Raw genomic sequence first — 24,970 nt, 5'->3', positions numbered from 1 at the left:
GCAGAGTTAGACAGAGACAGAGACAGAGACAGAGACAGAGAGAAAGGTCTTCCTTCCGTTGGTTCACTCCCCAAATGGCCACCACGGCCAGTGCACTGCGCCAATCCAAAGCCAGGAGCCAGGTGCTTCCTCCTGGTCTCCCATGCGGGCTGCCACGTTTTTAAACTGTTAACTTTACTCTTACTTTGCCTATCAAATTTGTCTCTCAAGGAACCGAGAAAGAAAAACGCCTGGGACAGATAACACTGAACCCTGAAACACGTGGTGCTCGGACTTCCAACACCGGCAGTCACCACTGCCGCCTTTGTCTCACGGGTTTGGGAGGATTCAAATCTCGTCCACTCTCATCCGATTCTGCTTAAAATAGAACAAAGCAGCCACGGTGCAGAGCTTCCTTTGGAGAAAAAAATCAATATTAGCTTATCGTGAAATGCAGCAAACCCACTGTAGGTTTTAAGCCCTTTACAGATCTGTTTATTGTCATGCCCTTGAAAAGCAGAGCAAGAGGGAGACACTTCACCCAGCAGACTCCCCAGATGCTGCGGCCAGTCCAGGGTGGACCAGGCCACACCGGAGCCAGGAACCCCACCCGGGCCCTCCACGTGGACGGCAGGGACAGCACTTGAGCCGTCACCTGCCTCCTCCCAGCGCGCACTGGCAGGAAATGGAATTGGAAGTGGAGGAGCAAGGACATGAACCAGGCTGCGGCATGGGGCCGGGGTCCCACGTGGGGCTCGACCCACTGTCCACAACGCCCACCCCATACTCCCGTCTTATTAACCCTGCACAGATGTTGTGTCTGTGAGTGCAGAATTCTCAGATACTGAGAGAAATGAAAACAACTCTTGATTTCAGGTAGACTTCCCCATCACAGAATCCAACTGCGAACACGGAACACTAACGCTAAAAGTACTGAAGAGGCCACCAGGTGAGTTTCCTCTGTACTTCTGTAACTCTATACTCTGGCACAAGGGCAGCAAATAGCAGCCTAACCACGCAAACGTGGTTTATCCCGACATGCACCTGCAGTTTTTCAAGTCTTTATACAAAAGAAGGCAAACACACACCACCTCCACTGACTGCAGAATGGGCAGAGGTGTGGCCAGGAAAGTACCAGAGGCCTGTGGAGGAAGTGAGGGCACCGGCACCCAGAACATTCCCCGCGCTCGGCGGCCCAGAGCTGGGCCCCAGGGTCTGACCTCTGTTCTTTCTTGTTTTGTTTGCCTTGAGCTGTGTTTCCCAGGTGCCAGGTCGGAGCGGAGAGGGACCCGTGATGCCAGTGTGGGTTCCCAGCACACGCGCACCTGCTCAGCCTGGCCTCCAGGCAGGCCGCCCCTTGTCATTTCAAACCCACAGGCTGAGCACCTGCAGCCTCTGGGGTGGAAGTTCTACCAGGCCCCATTTACTAAAACACACAAGCAAGGTGAGTTACAAGTGTGCAGATCATTTCTTCAGCTTCGACCAAAACACTGGAACACAGGACCAGCGTGCGTATGTGTTTTTAAAAATTCCTTTTGAGGATTTTTGGTTTTGTCAGATTTGCTTAAGCAGCCAGGACACCTGCTGCATACTCTACCACCTGCAGCTCTGTAGGTCTCGTCTCTAACCTGATGACCCCACGACCTCCGCTGGCTCCTGAAGGCTGGCCGCCAACCGCAGTCTCAGTGTCAGCGGAGCTGCCTGAGTGCCCGGGCGGTGGGCGCTCGGGGCAGGACCACGGCAGCCTCTGCAGAAGCCCCTGAGTTTCACCTGTACCAGGGAAGTCCGTTTTCATTTTTCCAATAATTTAAGATTCAGAGAAACCCTGTGAAAGTGACGTGGAGGGTCGCGGTACAGCTGCTGCACAGCTTCCCATAATACTAGAGTCAACCATAACCACGCCAGCAAAACCAACCCTTAGCTTGTTCGCACTGGTACTAGACTGTCTGCTTTCTCTGGTGTCACCCCCCTGCCACCTGTGTCTTCACTGCTGTCACTCCAGGACCCCGCCCAGGACCCCCGAAGTGCGTCCAGCTGTTGTGTCCCACTGCTTGGCGTTCCCTGTGCTTCTCTGAGCTTCCAGGGGCTCCTAACCTCTTGGGGTTCGGGTTCCATAAACGCCGCTATGTTTACTGTCACCTTTCAATACTGCGGGTAGGTGGCGGTCTCGTCTTTCTTTCTAATCTTTTAATTCCAAAGCGAATCTTCTTCGAGTGGATACATCAACTTGACGAGTGGGGTGCAGTGACACAGAACAGGGAGAATGGTGTGGCACCTCCAAAGGGGGTGAAAACCATTCTGCCGCTGAACAGAATCCTCCCAACCTGATTCCCTGGAATGTTCTCACGGGGACACACACCAGAGAGCCAACAGACCACCTCCGCCAGGTTTCCACTCTTCACACATGAGAAAGCGAGCCCACGGCGAGTGAAATGAACAGAAAGGACCACTTGGACACCAATTCAGAGCATTTATTGACATTTCCATTTAAAATGCTAGGAAAGCGGTATAAATTGTAAACATGGAAACCAAACACTTGCATAAATTATTTCAAAAACTCTACAGCACATTAGAAAACAGTGCAGCTAGTTGGAGGGTAGAAACGTAACCGACAAACAGAGGGAGGTTCAGTTACTAAATCATACACCCACACTGAGATTTGAAGTGCCCGTTTGAGACCAGCAAACTGTGATTGTCAAGTTCAAGGTGCAGTACTGGTGCCACAAGGGGCCCGACTTGTTCTGCACATTTTCGTACCTTTAATGCTCATGATATAGGAATGAGGAAGCATGAGTCGGAAGAACATGGACCTAGACAGCGTAGGAGACAAGCCGGCACCCCAGGGCGGCTATGCTGAGCTGCCCCACCCCCAAAGTGGGGAGCTTGTCTCCTCCCCGCTGCTGAAGCCAGACCCCCGGGGCCTAGAGTGGCTGATTCCAGGGGTGGGGTCTCCACTCCCGAGTCCCCCTCCCTGCTTTTCCCACTTCTGCAGGAGGAACAGTACAAGGGGTTTCTGGCTTGAACTTGGCCTTGCACCATTCCCAACTCACACACTTACGGAGCCAAGTTATAAACACCTGAAATCTAGTGGGCACCAGAACAGACTCCTCGATGCTCCGGGGAGTCCAGAAGGCGCGCGTGCCGGCAGGGACCGGGGGCTCGGATCAGTCCTTCTCTCCATCCTCTCTCTCAGCACGAAGTCGCTCCACCCCGGAAACAAGGGCCGAGCCCGACAGCCACCGCCCTGCGTGAACGCGTCTGAGCCAGAGCTTTCCTCACTTCCTCGCTGGTTCCTACCTCCTGTTTCTCACTTCCAGAGGCAGCCTATGTTCTCTCCCTCCATCTCAGTGCTGCTCTAGGCCTGTGAGATGACTGGTCAAGTGCACTGTCACCCACGCAGGCCTGGCAACGACATCGCACCGCGATGGAACAGTTTTTGTCTTTCACGTGGGAGAAAGGGGTCCTAGTGTAAAAACACCGACAACCATCGCCGGGGACGTCCAAAGAAACCTGACGTGCACTCTCCTTGTTCCCTAGGTAACGAGTGCGAGTCTGTTCCATGAGCAAGTTCCAGCAGCCGCCGGTCAGAGCCCTCCCTTGTGACGAGAATGTGTGTCGAGTGGCAGATGACAGAACCGAAGCTCGAGCGTCCTGGCTCACGCGCAGTGGCCACGGGCACAGAGGTGGACTCTGCGCACTCCTGTCCCAGCCGCTGCCTTCGCGGCCTTGCTCTGGAGGTAGAATGGCGTGGCGAGACTCGACCGGAGCTGAGTTAGTGGGAGGGCTGAGACTGGAGCCCGCCTGCCTCCGTCTCTTACCAGCTCCCCTCTGGCCAAGATTCCCTCCTGTGGAAGACTCTGGGAGGAGAGGGTAAGGGAGCTTTGTTTAATGGTTAACTCGGGAGCAACGCCAGCACAGACCAGCTTCTGGGCGGAGCGCTCCAAGAGGCTGTGCAAATGCAGTCGGCAATGACCCTGTGCGTGCGGGCAGGAGACTCGGCAGCCCCCAGCCTCCGGGTGCACCTTGTCGACACTGACCCTGTGCGTGGGAACGGGAGACACAGCAGCCCCCGGCCTCCGGGTGCACCTTGTCGACACTGACCCTGTGCGTGGGAATGGGAGACACAGCAGCCCCCGGCCTCCGGGTGCACCTTGTCGACACTGACCCTGTGCGTGGGAACGGGAGACTTGGCAGCCCCCAGCCTCCGGGTGCACCTTGTCGACACTGACCCTGTGCATGGGAACGGGAGACTTGGCAACCCCCGGCCTCCAGGTGCACCTTGTCGACACTGACCCTATGCGTGGGAACGGGAGACACGGCAGCCCCTGGCCTCCGGGTGCACCTTGTCGACACTGACCCTGTGTGTAGGAACAGGAGACACGGGAGCCGCTGGCCTCTGGGTGCACCTTGTCGACACTGACCCTGTGCATGGGGACAGGAGACACGGCAGCCCCTGGCCTCTGGGTGCACCTTGTCGACACTGACCCTGTGTGTAGGAACAGGAGACACGGCAGCCCCAGGCCTCCGGGTGCACCTTCCCGTGGACATTGTCACAAGCCTCATGCCCCAACATTCTGGCTGGCAAAAAAACTGCTGCTTAGAAGTCCTGAGCCTCCAAAATCAAAACTCAGTCTCAAATCCTATTGGAGAAGAGCACGCGGGCAGCTGAGAGGAGGCCGGGTGTGCTTATCCACAAGCCGCCCTGCTCCCCGGCGGGTTCCACCCGGCCAGCGGCTGGCCGCGAAGACCTGCTCTGAGCAGCGGCCCTGGGTGTGACGCTCAGGCCGGCTGTGCGCTTCCCCCAGCTCGTTCTCACGCTCACACGCAGCAGCTCTTCCTCTGGGCTTCACAGGCCCGGGCACTTCCTGGCTGCACCACTGTAGCTGGACCGTCCACAGCACCGCCTCCTCCTCCTCCTCTAACCTCCCTGAAGCGTGCAGTTCCCTAACCATCCCCAGGCCGCGACCAGAATCCAGCTCATCGTCAGCCCCCACCCCCACCTCGCCAGCTCACCCCTTCTCCATCAGAGTAGCTTCCGGAGCTGGAGTCTCCCCAGGACCCACCAGTTCCAAACGCCCGACTGCCCTTGCGCTCTGAGAGAGAACTCTGGACGTCTACACCTGTCACCCATCTGTGGGGCGTCGACTCTGCGGTCAGAAGGCAGGACTGTGTCCGCTGACTTGGCTGGTGCCAGACACGGCAGAACATCAGCGGCAGAGAGATGCCTCTAAGTCTGCTTTGGAGTTAGCGCAGGAGGAAGTGAACATGCAAAAATGCACCAGGCAGGGCCCTCAGCTGTGCTGGGGAGCCCTGTGTGACCCCTCCAGGGGGGACTGCACATGGCCGGCCCAGGGCGTTCACCCAGACGCATTCTTCGTGCTCTCTCCACGCGTGTCTGCGCACACGGCCACATCTGATTCTCCACGCGTGTCCGCGCACACGGCCACGTCTGATTCTCCACGCGTGTCCGCGCACACGGCCACGTCTGATTCTCCACGCGTGTCCGTACACACGGCCACGTCTGATTCTCCACGCGTGTCTGTACACACGGCCACGTCTGATTCTCCACGCGTGTCTGCGCACACACGGCCACGTCTGATTCTGCCACCAGAGACGTGGGAGGTGGGCAGAGGAGAACGCGGCCGGGGAAGGAACCCTGCAGTGAGCCGGTGACGCGCACGGCGGCCAACAGTCGCGCTCCCATCTCCGCTGAAACACTGGCTCAAACGTGTAGTTCGCGTCACCTCCAGGTCCTTGAGAAGCGCAGAGCAGCCGTACACGCTGGCTTTTCACTTCAGGTTCATCCGTGAACGGAGCCCCAAAGCCACGCGTGGCCAGCACGGGGGCCGCATCCACCGAGCTGCCTCCTGCCCGCGTGCTGGCGAGCCTGCCTGGCAGGTGTCTGGGGAGCCAAGTGCAAGGCCAGCGTGCTCTGCACTGCTCGCGTTGGTTTCACACCCGCGTGGAGGCGCGCCAGCTGTAAGGATGAAAGCGCAGGTGGACCCCCTACCGTCCTCCTGCAGAGCGGGTCGCTGTTCCATCAACCCCCCGTGGAGACACACCGCTCCCACGCACTCCGCGCAGACGCTCCAGGAACTGGGCGGAGCGGGGGCAGCAGCCATTCAGCCCACTGGCCGCAGCGTGGCTCCAGCGCACATCAGGTGTCCCTAAGAGAACCCGCAGGCGGACCTGAAGCTCAGCAGGAAGGACAGACTCAGGAGCCCAGGCAGCTTCGGAGTGATCGCCAGACGCCTCTGCGTGGGGAGAGTCTGCTATGAGACCCAGACTGAGGAGGTAGCGAGAGGGGCTTCTCTCCCCGGCCCGTGCGAGCCTCTGAGGACTGCCCAGCACGGCCCCCAGCCCTGGTTAACATTCTCGAGACGTACTCCCCTGCACCCCTGCACTTCAGAGGAGCACACGTGGAAGCTGGCTACACCTGTTCTTCCCAGCAGCCCCGTGCCCTGTCAGCGGCAAGCCTGCAGGGCACCCTGGGTTGAGGACGTGCTGAGACACGAGCCTGGAACCAGCGACTGCACCTCCGACGCCCACTGAACCGTTCCAGGGGCCTCAAAACCCGAGCCCCAAATGCTAGCGGTGTGCCTGTTGTTTAGTTAAAGTATGAGTCGATCTCATAAAGAGGCTCAGGGCGGGTATCTCTTCTCTAAGCCTGCTCTCCTGTTGCACTCAGACACCAGGAAACACACCGGCTCTCGTCACCACATTCCGCACCCAAGTGGGGAACTGTCTGCTCTGGAGTAACCCTAAGCCACACAGTCTGCCCTCCCAGGCCCGAGGCGCACAGGCGGGCTCGTCCCTAAAGGAACAAGACCGGAAGTGCGCAGGAGCAGCTGCTGCTCTGCCCCGTCTCAGCGCTGCTCCTGCCCCTTCCCGCCTGCTCGCGCGAGGCTGCACGGAACTCAGGTCTCGACTACGGGGGTGCGCTCATCGAGAATGGGGCGGCTCTGGATTCTTAGGAAGCTTGTTTGCTGACAGGAGCTTCCTCATTCAAACGCAATCGCGAGCACATCGCCAGCCGCCAGCCGAGTGCAAGGCTGGGGCGGGACCTCCCGTGCGAAGCGGGGGTGCAGCCAGGCACTGCCCGTGCCCAATCATGACACAGCAGATACAACGGAGAAAGCAAATCTAAACTTCAATGTGTATTTCGAATAATAACCAAATAAATATGAGCCCCTCCCCGAGTTGTGTTTTTTCCTAGAACAAAATGGAACCTCCAACGTGTTCCTCCAGGGAAGAGCCGGAGCTGCGTGTCGCGGGTGTGAAGGGGGAGTGGCCCTGGCAGCTGCAGCACCAGGTGCAGGAGGAGGAGCGCAGCGATGGCTTCGTCTGAATCATCAGGCTCCACGACCCACCGTTTGGTTTCTCACCAGTAGCTTACAAAAAATCCCCACCAGCTTTAGGATTCTGGTTGTTAATGTTCCTATCAAAACAAGTTCCTACGGAGAGAAGGAGGGCATCGGAGCTGTTGAGGAAACGTCTTGGAACTCCCTTCTCAGGGAACAAAGCGGCAGGTGCGTCCACAGCCCCACGGACACCCGGATTCCCTGAGCCCGCGCCACCACGCATCTCACTCCGCTGCCTGTCAAAAGGACACTAACGCACTACTTCTCTTAGCTCAGGTCTGCCTTGTGTTTTTGTGAAGTGCCGCTGGCTTCTGGCCAAAAGCGAGTACATTTCCACCGAACCCAAGGGAGCGCAGAGCGCGCCACGAGAAGCGGCGTGAGGTGTCCTGGGACGGCTGGCATCTTCCGAAACCGCAGCCCGTTCCCTTCGTCGGGCGGCTCGCGGGAGACGCTCCCTCCGCCCCGAGCGCCCGCTCGGCCGGCCTCCTGCTCTGCTTCCACGGGAAGCGGATACTCGCGAGGGCGCACGCGCCCATCAGCTGTGGAAGTTCTGCACGGGGCTCTGTCTCTGGGACAGGCGGAGCAGCTCCTCGCGGATGGCTTTGATGAGGGAGGCGGAGGAGTGGCCGGGCTGCAGGTCTTCCGTGGAGCTGGCCGGGTAGGCCAGCCCCGCACCCTGCGGCCCCCGGTGGGGGAGGTTCCCCGGAGGAGCGGAGGGCTCCCTGCCTGAAGTCCTTGGCACCTGCAACAGCGGCGAGGAATACTCCTGGCGTCCGAGCAAGTGGGTCTGAAAAACACGGCAGACGTTACTGTGCCTCCCGCACGCGAACAAGAGGGAGCGGCCGCGCTCCGGGGCCCCTCTGCCCGCCGCCCGCCTCCCAGCCCAGCCGAGCCTGGCCCCGGTGCCGCTGGGTGCGCGGCGGCACTGAGGGCCCGAGCTGACCGCGTGCAGACAGGTCAGCCGGGGACAGCCGGGAGCCCGCCGAGGGCGGAGGGCTGCGGCACCGCCCAGTGCGGCCGCCCTGGGATCCGGGCGAGCTGTGCACGGGGCCAGGCAGCGCCGCCGGCTCAGAGAACACGGTCTGTCTCAGCTGCCACCTGCCTTGTGGTCCGTGCTGTCTAGAGCGCTCCTTGGAGTCTCTCCCTTAACAAGCTGTCTGCGCTAAAGTGGACAACAATTTTGCTAATGTTTGCAGACCACAGATTAATCTGTCATCCACTTAACAAAAATGATTACATTTCAGTAACTTTTTAAAAAAGTATTTTTCCAGTGGGGGGGTTCTCTTGTGTATATGAGTGTACTTCAAAAAGCTCATGGAAAAACAGAATGAAAAGGTAAGTTTATTTTAGGATAAAATTTTTGAAATCCGTGCATAATTTTCTCTGAGAACACACACTTCCATGGCCCCTTTGAAACCTTCACACGCATGCAGGTACTAAGTCTGTGTGCTGGGTTGGTGCCGTGCTGCAGCTCTCGGTCCGTGACGAGGACCTGCTCCACAGCGAACAGCACCAGGCTGCACGGGAGAACGCTTCACAAAGCTGAGCCAGGCACAATGGAGGCAGAGGAAGAAGGCCATGCACGGGCTCGGTGCAGACACCAGATTACAGGGGCACGAATGTCTCTTTCAGGGGCTGGCATGGGCAGGGCGGGTTACACTGCCCCCTGCAACCCCAGCATCCCACGCTGAGCACTGGTCCGAGTCGCAGCTGCTCTGCTTCCGATCCAGAACCCTGCTGATGCACCTGGGAAAGCAGACGACGGCCCAGGTACTTGGACCCCTGCACCTGCGTAGGAGATCCGGATGGAGTTCCAAGCTCCTGGTTCCAGCCTGGACAGCACTGGATGTTGTGGCCATTTGGAGACTGAGCCAGTGGATGGGATGCCCCCCACCCCGTTATTCTGCCTCTCAATTAACTGTTAATTAATGAATCATTTTTGAAAAGTCTTCTTTAGGAAAAATCACATTGCACAGTCAATATCCTTCCAGAGTGCAAGCGTCCAGTCGTGGCAGGACTGCATGTGTCTGCTGGGGCGGCAGAGAAAGAAGGGAAGGGAGAGATGACAGGGACCCTTGGGGTTGCTTTTTAAATTTTTTTTAAATGGGGGGGGGGTGGGTTTTCTATCCACTGGTTCACTCCCCAATGGCTGCAACAACCAGAGCTGCGCCGATCCGAAGCCAGGAGCTTCTTCCAGGTCTCCCACGCAGGCGCAGGGGCCCAAGGACTTGGGCCATCTTCTACTGCTTTCCCAGGACATAGCAGAGAGCTAGATCAGAAGAGGAGCAGCTGGGACTTGAACCGGCGCCCATATTGGATGCCGGCACTGCAAGGGGTGGTCTTACCCACTATGCCACAGCACCAGCCCCTGGGCTTGCATTTTTAAACCTCATTAATGCATCGCCTGGTGCAGAATTCTCGGGAAAAAACCAAGGAAAGCAGTTGAAGAAATTACCTGTGTCCACACTGAGAGATTAGAAGCCGCAGAAAGGATACCTGTGCCTGAGAGTGCCCGTGGTGGTGCGAATAGAAATGGCGACAATAAACACACAGGGAGACAGGGAAGGGCGGGAGGACTTACTGGTCACACCAAAGTCCAGAGCTCAGTCACCTACAGGTCAAAATTCACTGCTTAAAGCCTGAAGTCGGCCCCAGCAAAACCTGCACACTTCATTTCTGCAAAGCGTGATGTCAACTCCCTCCCACAGTGGGCGGGGCGAGAACTCAGCGGGCAGGGTCCTGGCCTGCTGGTTCCGATGCCGGCGAGACACCTGTGTCCACGTCAGAGGACCTGGGTCCCACACCTGCCCGCAACTCCCGAGCAGCTTTCTGCTAACGCAGACCCCGGGAGGCAGCAGTCAGTTCCCTGCCTCCCACACGGGAGACCTGGACGGAGCTCCTGGCCCCGGCCGACGGGGCGTCTGGGGAGTGAACCAGCAGCTGGGAGCTCTCTCTGTCCCTCTCCCTCTCCGATAAACTGTTTTAAATAATATTAAAAATTGGAAACTACAAGGAAAAACACGTGAGGGGAAAACAGTGAGGGTGAAGAACTTGCCTAAAGTTTCAGAAATGGATCCCAAAGTAGAAACAGCTAAATGAGAAAGTACGTCTGAGCGTTAACCGATGGCCCCAGCACAAGATACTCACGGCCTCTCTCCGTGCTGCCTCGTCCTCCCCGTACGCGGGCCAGCCTGGGCCCCCGAACTGGCTGCCTCTGCCTGGGGGGACTTCCACGGGCTGGGCTCCAATTCTGCTGGCGATTCCCACCTGTGTCAGGTGCTGGATCTGGGAGCCTGGAAGGAATGTGGTCGGAGGGGCCCGGTTAACACTTCTAGAACGAGGCGTCAGCTCTGACCACCGACCCCGTTAAGGACGATGGATGGCAAGCACGGCTCAAACACAGCGCTAGCTCTGTCTCCAAGAATGACACACAGTAGCACACACAGAGTAGCACACACGCACACACATATGTACACACATAAACACACGTGCACATAAACACACATGCACATGTGCGCGCGCACACACGTGCTGAGCTTCTGGGTTCTTGGGCTTCGATTTCCTTTCAGTAGAAGCTCACACCGGGGCTCTTACTTTCCTGGCTAGACACCAAAGGACTAGGGACATAAGATGTCCCAGGGAACGTGTGCTCCTTTCTGCAGGTTACCGACCAGGACGGCCTTGCTTCTTTACAAGGAAGGTGAGAGACACCGGGAGCCATCAAGATGAAACCCGGCTCCCTCTCGCCTGAGGCTTTGAGATCCCAAGGAGCTCAACTTGGGGGGCTCTCTCCCCAGGAGGCAGGTGTGTGAACTGGGGGGGGCTCTCTCCCCAGGACGCAGGCTGTGTGAACTTGGGGGGGTTCTCTCCCCAGGAGGCAGGCTGTGTGAACTGGTGAGGGCTCTCTCCCCAGGACGCAGGCTGTGTGAACTGGCGGGGGCTCTCTCCCCAAGAGGCAGGCTGTGTGAACTGGGGGGGCTCTCTCCCCAGGAGGCAGGCTGTGTGAACTGGCGGGGGCTCTCTCCCCAGGAGGCGGGCTGTGTGAACTTGGGGGGGTTCTCTCCCCAGGAGGCAGGCTGTGTGAACTGGCAGGGGTTCTCTCCCCAGGAGGCGGGCTGTGTGAACTGGTGGGGGTTCTCTCCCCAGGAGGCAGGCTGTGTGAACTGGTGAGGGCTCTCTCCCCAGGACGCAGGCTGTGTGAACTGGCGGGGGCTCTCTCCCCAAGAGGCAGGCTGTGTGAACTGGGGGGGCTCTCTCCCCAGGAGGCAGGCTGTGTGAACTGGTGGGGGCTCTCTCCCCAGGAGGCTGGCTGTGTGAACTGGGGGGGCTCTCTCCCCAGGAGGCAGGCTGTGTGAACTGGCAGGGGCTCTCTCCCCAGGAGGTGGGCTGTGTGAACTGGGGGGTTCTCTCCCCAGGAGGCGGGCTGTGTGAAGGGGGGGTTCTCTCCCCAGGAGGTGGGCTGAGTGCACTGGTGGGGGGGGCTCTCTCCCCAGGAGGCAGGCTGTGTGAACTGGTGGGGGCTCTCTCCCCAGGAGGCAGGCTGTGTGAACTGGCAGGGGCTCTCTCCCCAGGAGGCGGGCTATGTGAACTGGCAGGGGCTCTCTCCCCAGGAGGCAGGCTGTGTGAACTGGGGGGGCTCTCTCCCCAGGAGGTGGGCTGTGTGAACTGGGGGGGGCTCTCTCCCCAGGACGCAGGCTGTGTGAACTGGTGGGGGCTCTCTCCCCAGGAGGCAGGCTGTGTGAGCTGGCGGGGGCTCTCTCCCCAGGAGGCAGGCTGTGTGAACTGGCAGGGGCTCTCTCCCCAGGAGGCTGGCTGTGTGAACTGGGGGGGCTCTCTCCCCAGGACGCAGGCTGTGTGAACTGGCAGGGGCTCTCTCCCCAGGAGGCGGGCTGTGTGAACTGGGTGGGGGGGCTCTCTCCTCAGGAGGTGGGCTGTGTGAACTGGGGGGTTCTCTCCCCAGGAGGCGGGCTGTGTGAAGGGGGGGTTCTCTCCCCAGGAGGTGGGCTGAGTGCACTGGTGGGGGGGGCTCTCTCCCCAGGAGGTGGGCTGTGTGAACTGGTGGGGGCTCTCTCCCCAGGAGGCAGACTGTGTGAACTGGCAGGGGCTCTCTCCCCAGGAGGCGGGCTATGTGAACTTGGGGGGGTTCTCTCCCCAGGAGGCAGGCTGTGTGAACTGGGGGGGGGTTCTCTCCCTAGGAGGCGGGCTGTGTGAACTGGCAGGGGCTCTCTCCCCAGGAGGTGGGCTGTGTGAGCTGGCGGGGGCTCTCTCCCCAGGAGGCGGGCTGTGTGAGCTGGCGGGGGCTCTCTCCCCAGGAGGCAGGCTGTGTGAACTGGTGGGGGCTCTCTCCCCAGGAGGCAGGCTGTGTGAACTGGTGGGGGCTCTCTCCCCAGGAGGCAGGCTGTGTGAACTGGTGGGGGCTCTCTCCCCAGGAGGCAGGTGTGTGAACTGGCAGGGGCTCTCTCCCCAGGAGGCAGGCATCAGGCTCCTGATGGCACAGCTTCATGGATGCAGCCTCCTCTGTGGGGTGCCTGCCGCCAAAGCCGGGCCTCCCACACCTGCACACCCAGCGCCTGCCTGGCCGCCAGACTCAGAGCAAGGCAGACAAAGGCGGCCTTTGAGTACAGGCAAATGAAAAACTGTTTCCAAACCTGGAGTCCTCCGAGCCCTCCGTGATGCTCAGACAGGTCCTGCACGGGGTGAGAGCGCTCACGGGGTTGGGGTGGGGCAGCTCTCCCCTCCTTTGGGCCCCTCCTACTCCAGCAGTCTACACAACCTCAATCCAAACAATCAGATGATTTAAAACCGAGAACTGCACAGCTTTACAGCGCAGACTGATGGTCAGGGGAGCTGGCCAGGCTCTCCGGAGCCGAGTATCCTGCCGGGGCGCCGGGCAGCGCCGCTGGCTCAGCAGACGCTGGAGCTGCACCTGCCGCGCTCCCCAGGCCTGTGAGGTGCAGCCGCCTGCGGGGGAAGAGCACGCCTTCCGCATCATACAACTCAGACACGACTTTGCATCCTGCTTTGTTCACTTAGCGGCAGACTTCCCTGACAGCAACCCTCAGGCCGCTGCCGAGCAGGCTGAGCTGGGGCCCTGGGCCTCTAGTCCCCACTGCTGCCAGGGGTACTCAAAAACCCTGCCACCGAGGGCTGGGTCAGGATTAACAGAGATGAAACAGATGAGGTACGGAGCGGGAGAGGGGACAGGTGAACCTCAGCTTCCCTTTGCTGGTGCGTCTTGACTTCATTGCAAACAGCTGCAGACTTTATCCACTGAGCTCCTATGACTGCGTGCGTGTTCAGGGCGTCCACGGCTGTTTGTTGCTATTATGAATACTGCTGTAATAAAATCTGGCACGTGTGGTTACCCCCCCCCCCATATTTTATATTTGGGGAGAGGCAGTCTGGACTCCCACAGTGGAATTACCAGGTCGGGGGCTCATGAACGAGTCCTACTGCCAAATGCTTTCCAAAAGCTTAGCGTTTTATGCCGCCGCTGGAAATAATGATGATGATAATGATAATAATTAAGACGGCTCGTATTTATTGGAAGCTTACGACCTGCCAGGCACTGTTTGGGGCACTTTATCTTCTGTGATTAGCAAACACTCACAGAGGCACGGAGCACCAGCCCCACTGCACGTGCGAAGGAGCCACATGCTAATTTCACCACGCCACATTATTATGAAAAGAACATCATGACTGAAACGTGGCCTCTGTGGTCTGCATTTGCCTTTCTTTAACCATTTTCAAAACTGGGCTTTTTCCTTGTTCATGTTTATAACACACACACACTTACACACACACACGCACAGGTTTCTTTAGTGAATTCTTTCTTCCCACCTTTGCTGGTTTATCAATTTATACAAACTGTCTGTAATAAAAACATTTCTTGGTCATAATCCACTGTACACTTTCCCCAGGAGTATTTTTCTTTTTGTTCTTGGTCATACACACACACACACACACACACACACACACGTACATACATTTGATAGTTTTCTATAGCCATAAAGGCCTCTAATAGGTCTTAACACTTCCCAGTACAAATTTTTATCCAGTTTCATCTCTTACTCTTAGAAATTATTAGAAAGTGACTTCCTCTCCAAACGTGTGAAACAAGCAATTCCTACGTGTCTAGTTTTCCAAACAAAGTTAGTTCACTGTTGAGTGTACAAGCGGCGCAGCAAGCTTCCCGCGTGCAGCCATGGGGGCGAGCAGGAGGGTGTGGAGGGGCAGGACAGCTCTTCGCTTTGACTGACAGACCACGGAGAACACCAGAAGAGCCCAGAAGGCGTGGGAGCTGTGCACAGCCGCTAAGACGCGGCTCGGGTTGCCGGCATCCGCACTGGAGTGCCTGGTTCAGTCCAGGACCTCTGCGTTTGTCCAGCTTCCGGTTCACACACGCCTGGTGAGGCAGCAGACAGGCCCAGTACTTGGGTCCCTGATGCCCACCTAGGAGACTGGGATAGAGTTCTGGGCTCTTGGCGTGGGCCTGGCCCAGCCCTGGCTGTTAATATCTGGAGAGTAAACTAGCAGGTGGAGAGCTCGCTCTCTCTCTCTCTCTCTTTCGTACAAATAAATATGAGAATAAAAGGCCACAATGGCCTACACTGCCTCCTGGATGGCATTTTAAAGGTGTACACCATCCTCCAGAAAGTTAGACAGCAGCAAAAAAAAATGGTTTAACATGCAGCGGCTCCTTTCACTGAAGCTTCAGTCTTCAAGGAAGCCGAGGAAACGAATGGGGCAAACGGAAGGGCGCACGTTTATAATAAAATGCACCATGAAGTAACAGCAAACTCCAGGCACCGTCCAAAGCATGCAGAGCTGTACAGAGCCAGAAAGAACTCGGATCTGAAGCTACCGTCGGTCCGGGAGCGTGGGGTGGCGATCAGAACCCCAGTGCTACAGCGGCGGCTGTCAATGAGCTGCTTTTATGAAACGGAAGACGCTCATCTCTCATCTGGGGGGACAGATCTGAATCTCGGGACGCTGCTGAGGCACGCCAGCCCAGCGCCAGAACAGCCTCAGGCCTGCCTGGCCGGGCCTGCGTGTCCACTGCCGGGCACCGGTCCTCACTAGGGCTTGGAACGCGTTTCTCAGCGTTTGCACGTACACTTCTGTTGGGCCAATCAGAGGAATCCAGGTGCACTTGCCAAGATCTCAGGACACATCAGTCACAAACAGCACGCATCGACTGAACCTGGGGAGGATTCGCTCTGCGCTGAACCCAGACCCCCCAGGAGACCCCATGACAAATGTTTCTTTCTCATCTCCTCATCTTCTAGCAGTAAATTCATTCCTAATCTCATCGGGGACACGCAACTCAGAAGGCACTATCACTCCCTTTCTGCTTTACCAAGGCTGGCAAGGCCCCTCCTTCTCACACCAGGAGGCAGAGGCGGGACACGAACCCAGGCGCTGCAACGTAGGGCGCAGGCAGCCCAAGCGTGGCTCACCGCTGAGCCACAGCACCTACTCCCCCTCCTCTCTGATTCCATTTTCCCATGAACTTCTGGACGTCTCCTTGTACCTTTGTAAATAAATCAAATTATGCAACATGTTTCTTAAAGCAATGCAATAAAAATATTTTAGAATTTTCTGAAAACCATTTTCTCATTGGTGTCAAGATTTCCAGAACTATGTTCACTTAAAAACAAAGCCAGGAACTTCTTCCTACTGGAGACATTCTGGTATGGATTTTTAATTAAGCATTACAGGTAATAGAAGGGAAATCCTTGAAATACTGCACGAACGCTTGTTTAATGCCATGCCAAGTGCTCTGACGCGGGTCTCGTTACTCTAAGAGTGGGAAGTGTTCTGGGGGATGAAGTGCACTGTGAATCCCACCGGAAGGGGCTCACTCAGGAACACACCAGCCGCAGGGGTCTCGGCCGCCTCCCTTTCCACCCCCCCCACCTCGCTGAGACTCGGCGAAGCCTAAGACAGTGTTCAGATACAGTCCCAAAGCCCGTCCTGCAGCTCAGAAACGCACGCTCAGCCCACACAGGTACCTGTGGTGCTGCCCACGGGCCGAGGCCGGGCTGCCGCGGGCCCATCGTCTGCGTAGATCCCTCGGGCAGCAAACGGAGCTTCAGCCGACGCCTGCGGCTGCTGGGGGTCGGAGGCCCCCAGCTCTGAAGGCTGCAGCAATGCGGGACCGAAGCTTGGCCTGAAAGCAAAGCACAGCCAGGCGTCAGGACCACGTCTCGCCCCGGCCCCACAGGAGACTGAGACACCTCTCACGCATCTCTCCCGGCCTCTTCCTGTCCACTCACTAGCTAACTCTGACACTAGGGACAAACCTTGGCCGACGATCGGACACCTTTCTCTGTGAACAAAAAGCAAGAAGGGGTGTTCTAGCTTCCTGACAGACAGGTGGCACGGCCGAGTCCCGGGCCTGCTCATCTGTGGCAGCTGACCAAAGCCTTGGTTCTCAGCATTGGCGCTGCGTGACCAGCCCCAGGGAGCTTTCAAAACTCCCGATGGCCACGCTGCAGCCAGGCCAGCCCGCCCGGATCCCAGCACGCCTCGGCCGACACTGCCGTCCACCACGGCTGTGCACCAGTGCACCCAGGGGGTGGCTCTCGCTCTGACCCCTTCAGACTCCCTGGAATCACTGGGCTTCCATGCACATGGGCTTTATCTCTTAATAGTTACACCATTAGGAATTAACATTGAGCAGGTTTTTAAATACTTAAAACATGGAAAAATAACCGTATCAATCTTATATACAGAAAACACACGCTTTTCATGAAATCAACTGCATTCTCCGACCTCTCTCCCCCACACCAGTGGAGGGCTGACCCACCCTTCCGCCTGCTGACCACAGACAACTAGGCGCCCACACTTCATACTGGTCGGGGCCCGGCGCTACTTCAGGAAGGACATCTGCCCTCACAGAAGACAAGCGTGGAAACTGAGGAGGTTTTCATCAACGTTTCAGATGGTGTCAACTGATATGTCAGCCTTTCCCGACACAGCTCCAACACCCAGCAAGTGGCAGCCCCAAGCATTACTGCAAACAGCGCCGAGGGTTTCAGACTGCCCCCGAAACCCCTGCTCTGCTGTGCACTTCTGAGCGGCTCTGATCTCACCCCCGCAGGACTCGGGACACTTGCCATCGGGGAAATACCACACCAAGTTACACAGATCTTCTAGATAACGGATGCATTTCCTGTTACAGCATCAGGAGTCTCAACCCTGGGGCCAGGCGCTGCGGTGCAGCGGGTGACGCCGGCTGCCACCTACGGTTCCTGTCCCGGCTGCTCCACTTCCAATCCAGCCCCCTGTAATGCAGCTGGGACAGCAGTGGAGGATGGGCCAAGAGTTCAGGCTCTGCCACCCCCAGGGGAGACCCGGATGGAGCTCCTGGCTCCTGGCTCAGCCCTGGCCTTTGCAGCCATCTGGGGAATGAGCCAGGGGATAGAGGATATCTGTCTCTCTGTCTCTCTCTCTCTTTCAAATCAATAAATAAGTTTGTTTTTAAAAACCCCTCATTCACTACTCGCACCTCCAAGCTCGTGCGGGAAAGCTGGGGGATCCAGGGAGCCACCTGGGGCTTTGCCCGACTTCTCAGCCGCTCAGCCGTGTCCTCCAGAACCAGCAGACTCGAGAACAGGGGCGCCGGGCAGGGCTCCCCTCTGCGGGTTCCTGGGCCTTGGCTCGCGACTGCTACGCCGCCGTTAGCTCCTGGGGGCGGGGGGGTGTCTGCTTCGGTCTTAACAGCTTGTCTAGCCCTCCCAGCAGTGTTCCAAGGAGCGCTCAGCCAGGCGAGCTGGTCAGCCTGTCACTTCTGGACACAGAATTAGACTTCAACTTTCCCCGTTAGAGCAAGGGACAGTCAACTGCGTCTGTGCATCTCAGCTAAGAAAAATGAGTCCACAAACTTAAGGTAAAGAAAACCAGCCCACGCGAGACAGGCAGGTCACATCCGTTCTGGAAGCCTTACCGTGGCAGCGGCCCTGAAGGAGGAGTCATTCCATAGTCCTCGTATCTCTGGAAGAAATTGGAAACAACATGAAGATCAATGTCCACTACCACGACAAAGTGACAACAGCAAACCACACATGCGAGCTCGCAGCGACTTCCAAGAGAACTCTCTTCTCATCGGAACAGCCTGCGCCGGGTCACTGGCCACCAAGCGCCGCCAGGTGTGGGAGCTGGGCTTCCGGGCCTCAGAGTAACACAGCTCATTTCCAGATCTTCCCTGCCCATGTGAGACAGGCAGGCTCCTTCTCCGCAAACCTGGGCCTCTGATAAAAAGGCAGGCTGAGAGGCCACACCGACAAGTGACTGCAAACACAAGTCGCACGGTGACCACTTGCAGCTGTGTCCGGCAGAAATGCAAAGCCTGCAGACACGACATCGTCAAGTGCTGCTGTCCCTGCAGAGCGCCGCAGAACAAGACGCGGGCAGCACCTTGTCGCTCCCCGTCTTCGTGGAGGAACGACACAGGACCCTGCGCTGTTCTTTCGTCTGCTCGGCCCTCCCCGGGTTTGCTGCTGGTTCTTCCCGGGTTGGCTACTATCCCTTCCACCTCCGTGGAAGGGCAGTTCCCCCTGGCCACATTCCCCACTTCCGCAGGGGAGCGGCACACCGCCGGCCGGCTTTCTCGGGGGCTGCACGGGTTCCCTTAGATGTTCCCCATAGATGCTCCTGGTGCATGCCGTCTCTCTCCTCCTTTATAGTCCTCCTCCGCCAATCCCAACTCGGCTGCCCACACGCCGAGTACGCTGCTCTCCAATCAGGAGCAAGTCCTACAGTTAATTGGTTGAACTGGAGGCAGCTGTGCGGAAGCTGTTTACTTCTCTCCCAGCGCCATATTGTGGGAGAGCAGATGCATAGAATAAGTCTTAATTCCAGTAACTCAGTCCAGTCCGGATTGCTCCCCACAGATCCCCCTTTCTTTTTATTTTTGGCGTTGATACGCGCCTGTCTTCGGTGTCCCGCGGCACACACTCTGCTCTACTTGCTAGAGTTGCCACAGGCTCTTACAAGTCCTATCAATCAGGCAAACCGAATCCGGGTCCTCTCTTCGCCATGTTGTGAGGAGGTTTTTAGGCGCTGATGCGTGTCTGTGTTCGGTGCCCTGCAGCGCATGCTCTGCTCTGCCTGCAGGGGACTTACAAGACCTATCAGGCAAACCGAATCCAAGCCTTCTCATTGCCTTATTGTGGGGGAGACTTATTAGTGTTGGTTCGTGCCTATCTTCGGTGACCTGCAGCTCATACTCTGGTCGAGCTGCTTGCTGGCGCTTACCGCCTTAAATCAGGCAGACCGAATCCAAGCCTCCTAATTGTTGCATTGTGGGGAAGCTTTACTGATGTTAATTCGTGCCTGTCTTCGGTGACCTGCGGCGCATAAGCTGCTAGCTGCCCGCAGGTGCTCATCGCCTCACTTGATTAGGCAGACCGAATCCAAGCTCTCACATTGCAGTGTTGTAGGGAGGCCTTTTTATTTCTCTATTTCTCTATCTCCGGGCATTCCTATTTCTCCCATTTTACTTCTATCTTCCAGCATTCCTATTTCTCTCACTTTACTTCTAAAACTTCTGTTTCTCTTATCCCTGCGGCTTCCCGGCTGCGCCTGCCCCGAGGCTGCTTCTCGGCAGCTCTCCGGCTCTGAGCCGCTTCAGCCCGCGCCTCTTTCATCTGCGCAGCTTCCCGGCTTTGCGCGGCTTGGCTTCGCGCGCTCCGCGGTCTCCACGCCCTTCGCGTCTGCACCACGGCCTCGAGCCAGCCCCGCGTTCCCTATTTATTCACGCCCCGTGCTCTCTCTGCACGCGGCAGCTTCCGCGAATGTTTCCGCCACCACCGGCATTCAGTCCAAGTTCCCCGGACTAACCTGGCGAATTTCAACCTGGCGGCCCACGTCTCTGCCTCTGGTTCCAGATCTTCGCCTCTTGCTCCCCGGGGTGACTTGAAGAATTCCAAGGTGGCTTATATCTCCGCCTCGGCCTGCACTCGCGGCTTCATCCTCCCTAACATTTTTCTCTACCCGGTATGTTTCCTTAAGTTTTCTTCCAACAATATTCCTCTCATTTCTCCTGGCTACTCCCCACAGTCCGTATCCGAGTCCAAGCCTCCTCCAGGTTTCACTTTCGCTTTCAGTCTCCTAGCTTCCCCACCATAGTCCGCATCCGAGTCTATGAAAGCTTTCACTTTCGCTTTCAATCCTAACTTCTTTCCCACAGTCCATATCCAAGTCTATGCCTAGGCTTTCAATAGCTTCTTCCGGCACCTTTCTCGTCCGGCTTTCCCCTAGGCTCTTCGCTAATCTCTCTCTCCGGTATTTTCCTGCTTCTTCCCGTTTCTTCCCTCCTAAGTTTCCTATCCGTCCTAGGTTTCTTATCCGAGTCACGGCACCATTATGTCGCTCCCCCTCTTCGTGGAGGAACGACACTAAACCCTGCCTAGGCTTCATATCCGAGTCACGGCACCATTATGTCGCTCCCCGTCTTCGTGGAGGAACGACACAGGACCCTGCGCTGTTCTTTCGTCTGCTCGGCCCTCCCCGGGTTTGCTGCTGGTTCTTCCCGGGTTGGCTACTATCCCTTCCACCTCCGTGGAAGGGCAGTTCCCCCTGGCCACATTCCCCACTTCCGCAGGGGAGCGGCACACCGCCGGCCGGCTTTCTCGGGGGCTGCACGGGTTCCCTTAGATGTTCCCCATAGATGCTCCTGGTGCATGCCGTCTCTCTCCTCCTTTATAGTCCTCCTCCGCCAATCCCAACTCGGCTGCCCACACGCCGAGTACGCTGCTCTCCAATCAGGAGCAAGTCCTACAGTTAATTGGTTGAACTGGAGGCAGCTGTGCGGAAGCTGTTTACTTCTCTCCCAGCGCCATATTGTGGGAGAGCAGATGCATAGAATAAGTCTTAATTCCAGTAACTCAGTCCAGTCCGGATTGCTCCCCACACACCTGTAGCTTCTGATGCTCTCTGGCTCCCAGGCACCCACCAGACTGGCCCCCTCGGGCTCCACAGTGCAGCCCCAGGTCCCACCCAGCCAGACTGGCCACCCTGGGTTCCACAGTGCAGCCCTGGGTCCCACCCAGCCAGACTGGCCGCCTCGGGTTCCACAGTGTGATCCCGGGGTCCCATCCAGCCAGACTGGCCGCCTCGGGTTCCACAGTGCAGCCCTGGGTCCCACCCAGCCACACTGGCCCCCTCGGGCTCCACAGTGCGGCCCTGGGTCCCACCCAGCCAGATTGGCCCCCTCGGGCTCCACAGTGTGATCCCGGGTCCATCACGCAGCTCCTTTCACGTGCGCTCGTCTGAACACATCCAGGGCTCTCAGATGAGAACGCGCCACACGATGTACCAGACACACACATCTAAGAAAGCTCAGCACATCCGGGCCCTCACACGCTGGGACTCTCGTCTCCACCGTGAGCCAGGATGCTGGGAGCAGATGACTCGGCAGAACAGCAACTCGGGCTCCAGCCCACCACGGCCCAGTGGGAACGCCCGCGGGCGTCAGCCGGGCTTCTGCAGCGCCCCACTGTCAGAGCCTTCTTTCTAAGGCCGTCAGGTACTGATCCCGTTAGTGTTAAGCGCTCCGTTAGAGCTAACTCAGGCCCCGAGTAATACTGAAAACCCGACTGCCGATGGCGGCGGGGGCTCCTCCTCGAAGACTTTCTGACCCTGAAGAGCTCGCTCTTCCCCACCCCACACTGCTCGATTCTCAAAATCAGACTTTGCTCTTGAACAAATCCCCGCCCTGTGACGGGAGAAAGGACACACTGGGGGCAGGCTGGCCAGATCCCCGCTTCCCCGGGCCTGTTTACACAGGAACAGGGGGTCTCTGCACTGCAGGGAGCCCTGATGAACAGTGAACAGAGCTGCACGCCTCTCCCCTGCTGCATTACAGGTGCCAGGCGGAGATAGGGCGCCCTGGTTCCATGGCGCACGCCCAGGGAAAAGGTGGAACACATTAGGATTCCCCTGTGTCCAGGTACTCACTTTAGAGAGGACACATCCACATAAGAGTCTGGGGAACAAAACTGAAAGTTTCAATCAGCTGTGGCCTGCACTGTGGCATAGCAGATTAAGCCTCCACCTGTAATGCCAGCATCCCATATCGGCGCTGGTTCAAGATGGGGCTGCCCCACTTCCCATCCAGCGCCCTGCTGATGCGCCTGGGAAAGCAGCAGAGGACGGCCAAAGTCCTTGGGCCCCTGCACCCACATGGGAGACCTGGAAGAAGCTCCAGGCTCCCAGCTTCAGCCTGGCCCAGCCCCAGCTGTTGTGGCCATTCAGGGGGTGAAACAGCAGATGGAAGATTTCTCTCTGTCTCTCCTCTCTCTGTAACTCTGCCTTTCAAATAAATAAAAAAGAAATCTTAACAAAAAAAGTTTCAATCAGCTGTGTCAATAAGAAATCCCATTTTAATGCATCTCTTCTTTCTTAAAATTTCACTCATTTATTTATGTATGCATTTGACAGACATCTCCTATCTGCTGGTTCGCTCTCCAAACGCCTACAACAGCTGGGGCTGGGCCAGGAGGAAGCCAGGAGAGCAGGACTCCATCTGGAACTCTCACGAGATGGCAGGGATCAAGTATTTGAGCCACCACCTGCTGCTGCCTCCCCAGGGTACACATTAGCAGGAAACTGGAACTGGAGCGGAGCCAGGATCCAAACGCAGGCGCTCCCACAGGGGACGGGGCATCCAAGCAGTGTCCACTGTCCACGTACTCTAAATGTCCGCCCCGCCTCTTCCTTACTGAGAACGAGGCTCAGGCCAGCAGAGCAAGACGGCAGGCCCGAGGCAGAGTAGCCACAAAGCCAGGTCTGCTGCGCCCGCTCTTGGCCCAGACAGCCCCAGCTGCTACTGGGAGACGACTCCAGAGAGTTTAACTGTACTTAGGGAAGCAGAAGCACATGGAGTGGCCTCACACCCTGATGGGGATGGAACAAGCTGGAACAGTGACGGGGGAGGCTCCTGGGGGTGCTGAAGGCACCCCGAAATGCACCTGCCTGAGGTTTACTGCAGGCAAAAGACAATGCAGCATGATCAGGCCGCTCCTGGAGGCAGCAACTCGACAACCAAATGCCGAGCCTGACACGGCATCAGAGTCCCACACAGCAGCCGTGATGCTGGCTGGCCCCCTCCACGGGGCCTGCTGTCTGCTACCTGCTATCACGCTCATCAAAACACGGCGGGTAGCATGAAAAGTCCATGGTAAACTACGGAGAAACACCGAAAATCTCACTTTCAGGAAAATCCCCCACATCTGAATTGATGGTTAAGACGGCAGACTAAGGCATTAGTGTGGAAACCATAATCCCCAAACCTATGAACAGTGGACAAAAAATTTTAAAATGCTTTTTAAATTAAAACAGCAGAAATCTATCAAAAAGCACTGCTAAGAATTAAGGAGCAGAAACCAAACAACTAAAGGCACAGACGGATCACGTCATCAACAGAAAAGCGGTGGAATCTGGAAGGCGTCACGCTGAGTGAAGCAGGCCAGTCCGGAAGGGACAGATACCACATGTCCCCTGAGCGCTGACAACTGAGCGTGGACAGGCAGCCTGCCGACGTGAAACTGACCCACGAGCAGCAACGACTCGGTCAGGCTTTGGACTGGCTGTTGAGGAACAGCTTACCACTTTATGCTTTTCAGTATTTTCTTTTTCTCCTTAAAAACCATTGGTTGAACTCTTTAATTAAAACACTGTTATTCCTTGGTGTTAAAATTTAACTGAAAATTGATCCCTGTTAAAAATAAGAGTGGGAATAAGAGAGGGAGGAGACGTACAGCTTGGCACACGCTCACTCAGACCTACCCCTAATGGCAGAGCTAGAAACTTGCCATGGGGCTCCAAATCCCATTAAGTTGGCAGGTATCAATGCCCTCTTACCAGTTAAAGTGATCAATTTAAGTTCATAACTCATCATAATGATAGGATTAAGTGTCAAAGGGATCACTTAAACAAGACCAAGTGTCTGCTAATAATAGTTCATAGAATTAAAAAGGAGAGCATGATCCAACATGGGAAGTGGGATACACAGCAGACTCGTAGAATGACAAATGCCCTAAACAGCACTCTGGCCTCAGAACCAGCCCTTAAGGCATTCGAATCTGGCTAAAAAACCCATCAGAGTTTCTCAGGCATGGAAAGCCAAGACACTGTGGCAAAAAATGACCTAAATCAAAGATCTCTGTGAGTGAGATCCCAGTGGAAACAACAGGCCATCAAAGAAAGCAATACCTTTCTCTGAAGGGAGGAGAGAACTTCCACTTTGACTATGGCCTTGTCTAAATAAGGTCAGGGTTTGTGAACTCAAGAGGCTTCCATAGCCTTGGCAGCTCATGACAAGAGCCTCAGGTGATCACTGACGTCATAAATAAGAGTATCAATTGTTAAATCAACAACAGGAGTCACTGTGCACCTGCTCTCCATGTAGGATCTCTGTCCTTAATGTGTTGTACTATGTGAATTAATGGTAAAAGTAGTATTCAAACAGTACTTTATACTTTGTATGTCTGTGCAGGTACAATCTGTTGAAATCTTTACTTAGTACATATTAAGTTGATCTTCTGTATATAAAGATAATTAAAAATGAACCGTGATGAAGAATGGGACGGGAGAGGGAGTAGGAGATGGGATGGTTTGCAGGT

At 56.7% G+C, this 24,970-nt stretch overlaps 1 protein-coding gene across 1 annotated transcript in view; it reads right to left on the bottom strand.

Moving 5' to 3' along the window:
* Positions 1–7,113: 7,113 nt before the first annotated feature.
* The window catches only part of KIAA1549 (KIAA1549 ortholog), a 146,986-nt gene continuing 129,129 nt past the window's right edge, over positions 7,114–24,970 (bottom strand). The window contains exons 18-21 of the mRNA XM_070071444.2: positions 18,292–18,338; positions 16,355–16,512; positions 10,488–10,633; positions 7,114–8,127 (exon numbers count right to left, since the gene is read on the bottom strand). Of these exons, the coding sequence (XP_069927545.2) occupies positions 7,876–8,127; positions 10,488–10,633; positions 16,355–16,512; positions 18,292–18,338 (603 nt within the window). The 3' untranslated portion in view covers positions 7,114–7,875. The remainder of the gene's footprint in view (positions 8,128–10,487; positions 10,634–16,354; positions 16,513–18,291; positions 18,339–24,970) is intronic.

The sequence above is a fragment of the Oryctolagus cuniculus genome, chromosome 3 (assembly GCF_051225735.1).
Source record: "Oryctolagus cuniculus isolate XC-2025 breed Fujian yellow rabbit chromosome 3, ASM5122573v1, whole genome shotgun sequence".
NCBI classification, from domain to species: Eukaryota; Metazoa; Chordata; class Mammalia; order Lagomorpha; family Leporidae; genus Oryctolagus; species Oryctolagus cuniculus.
The sequence above is the reverse complement of the archived record's forward strand: the minus strand, read 5'-3'. Positions and strand labels throughout refer to the sequence as shown.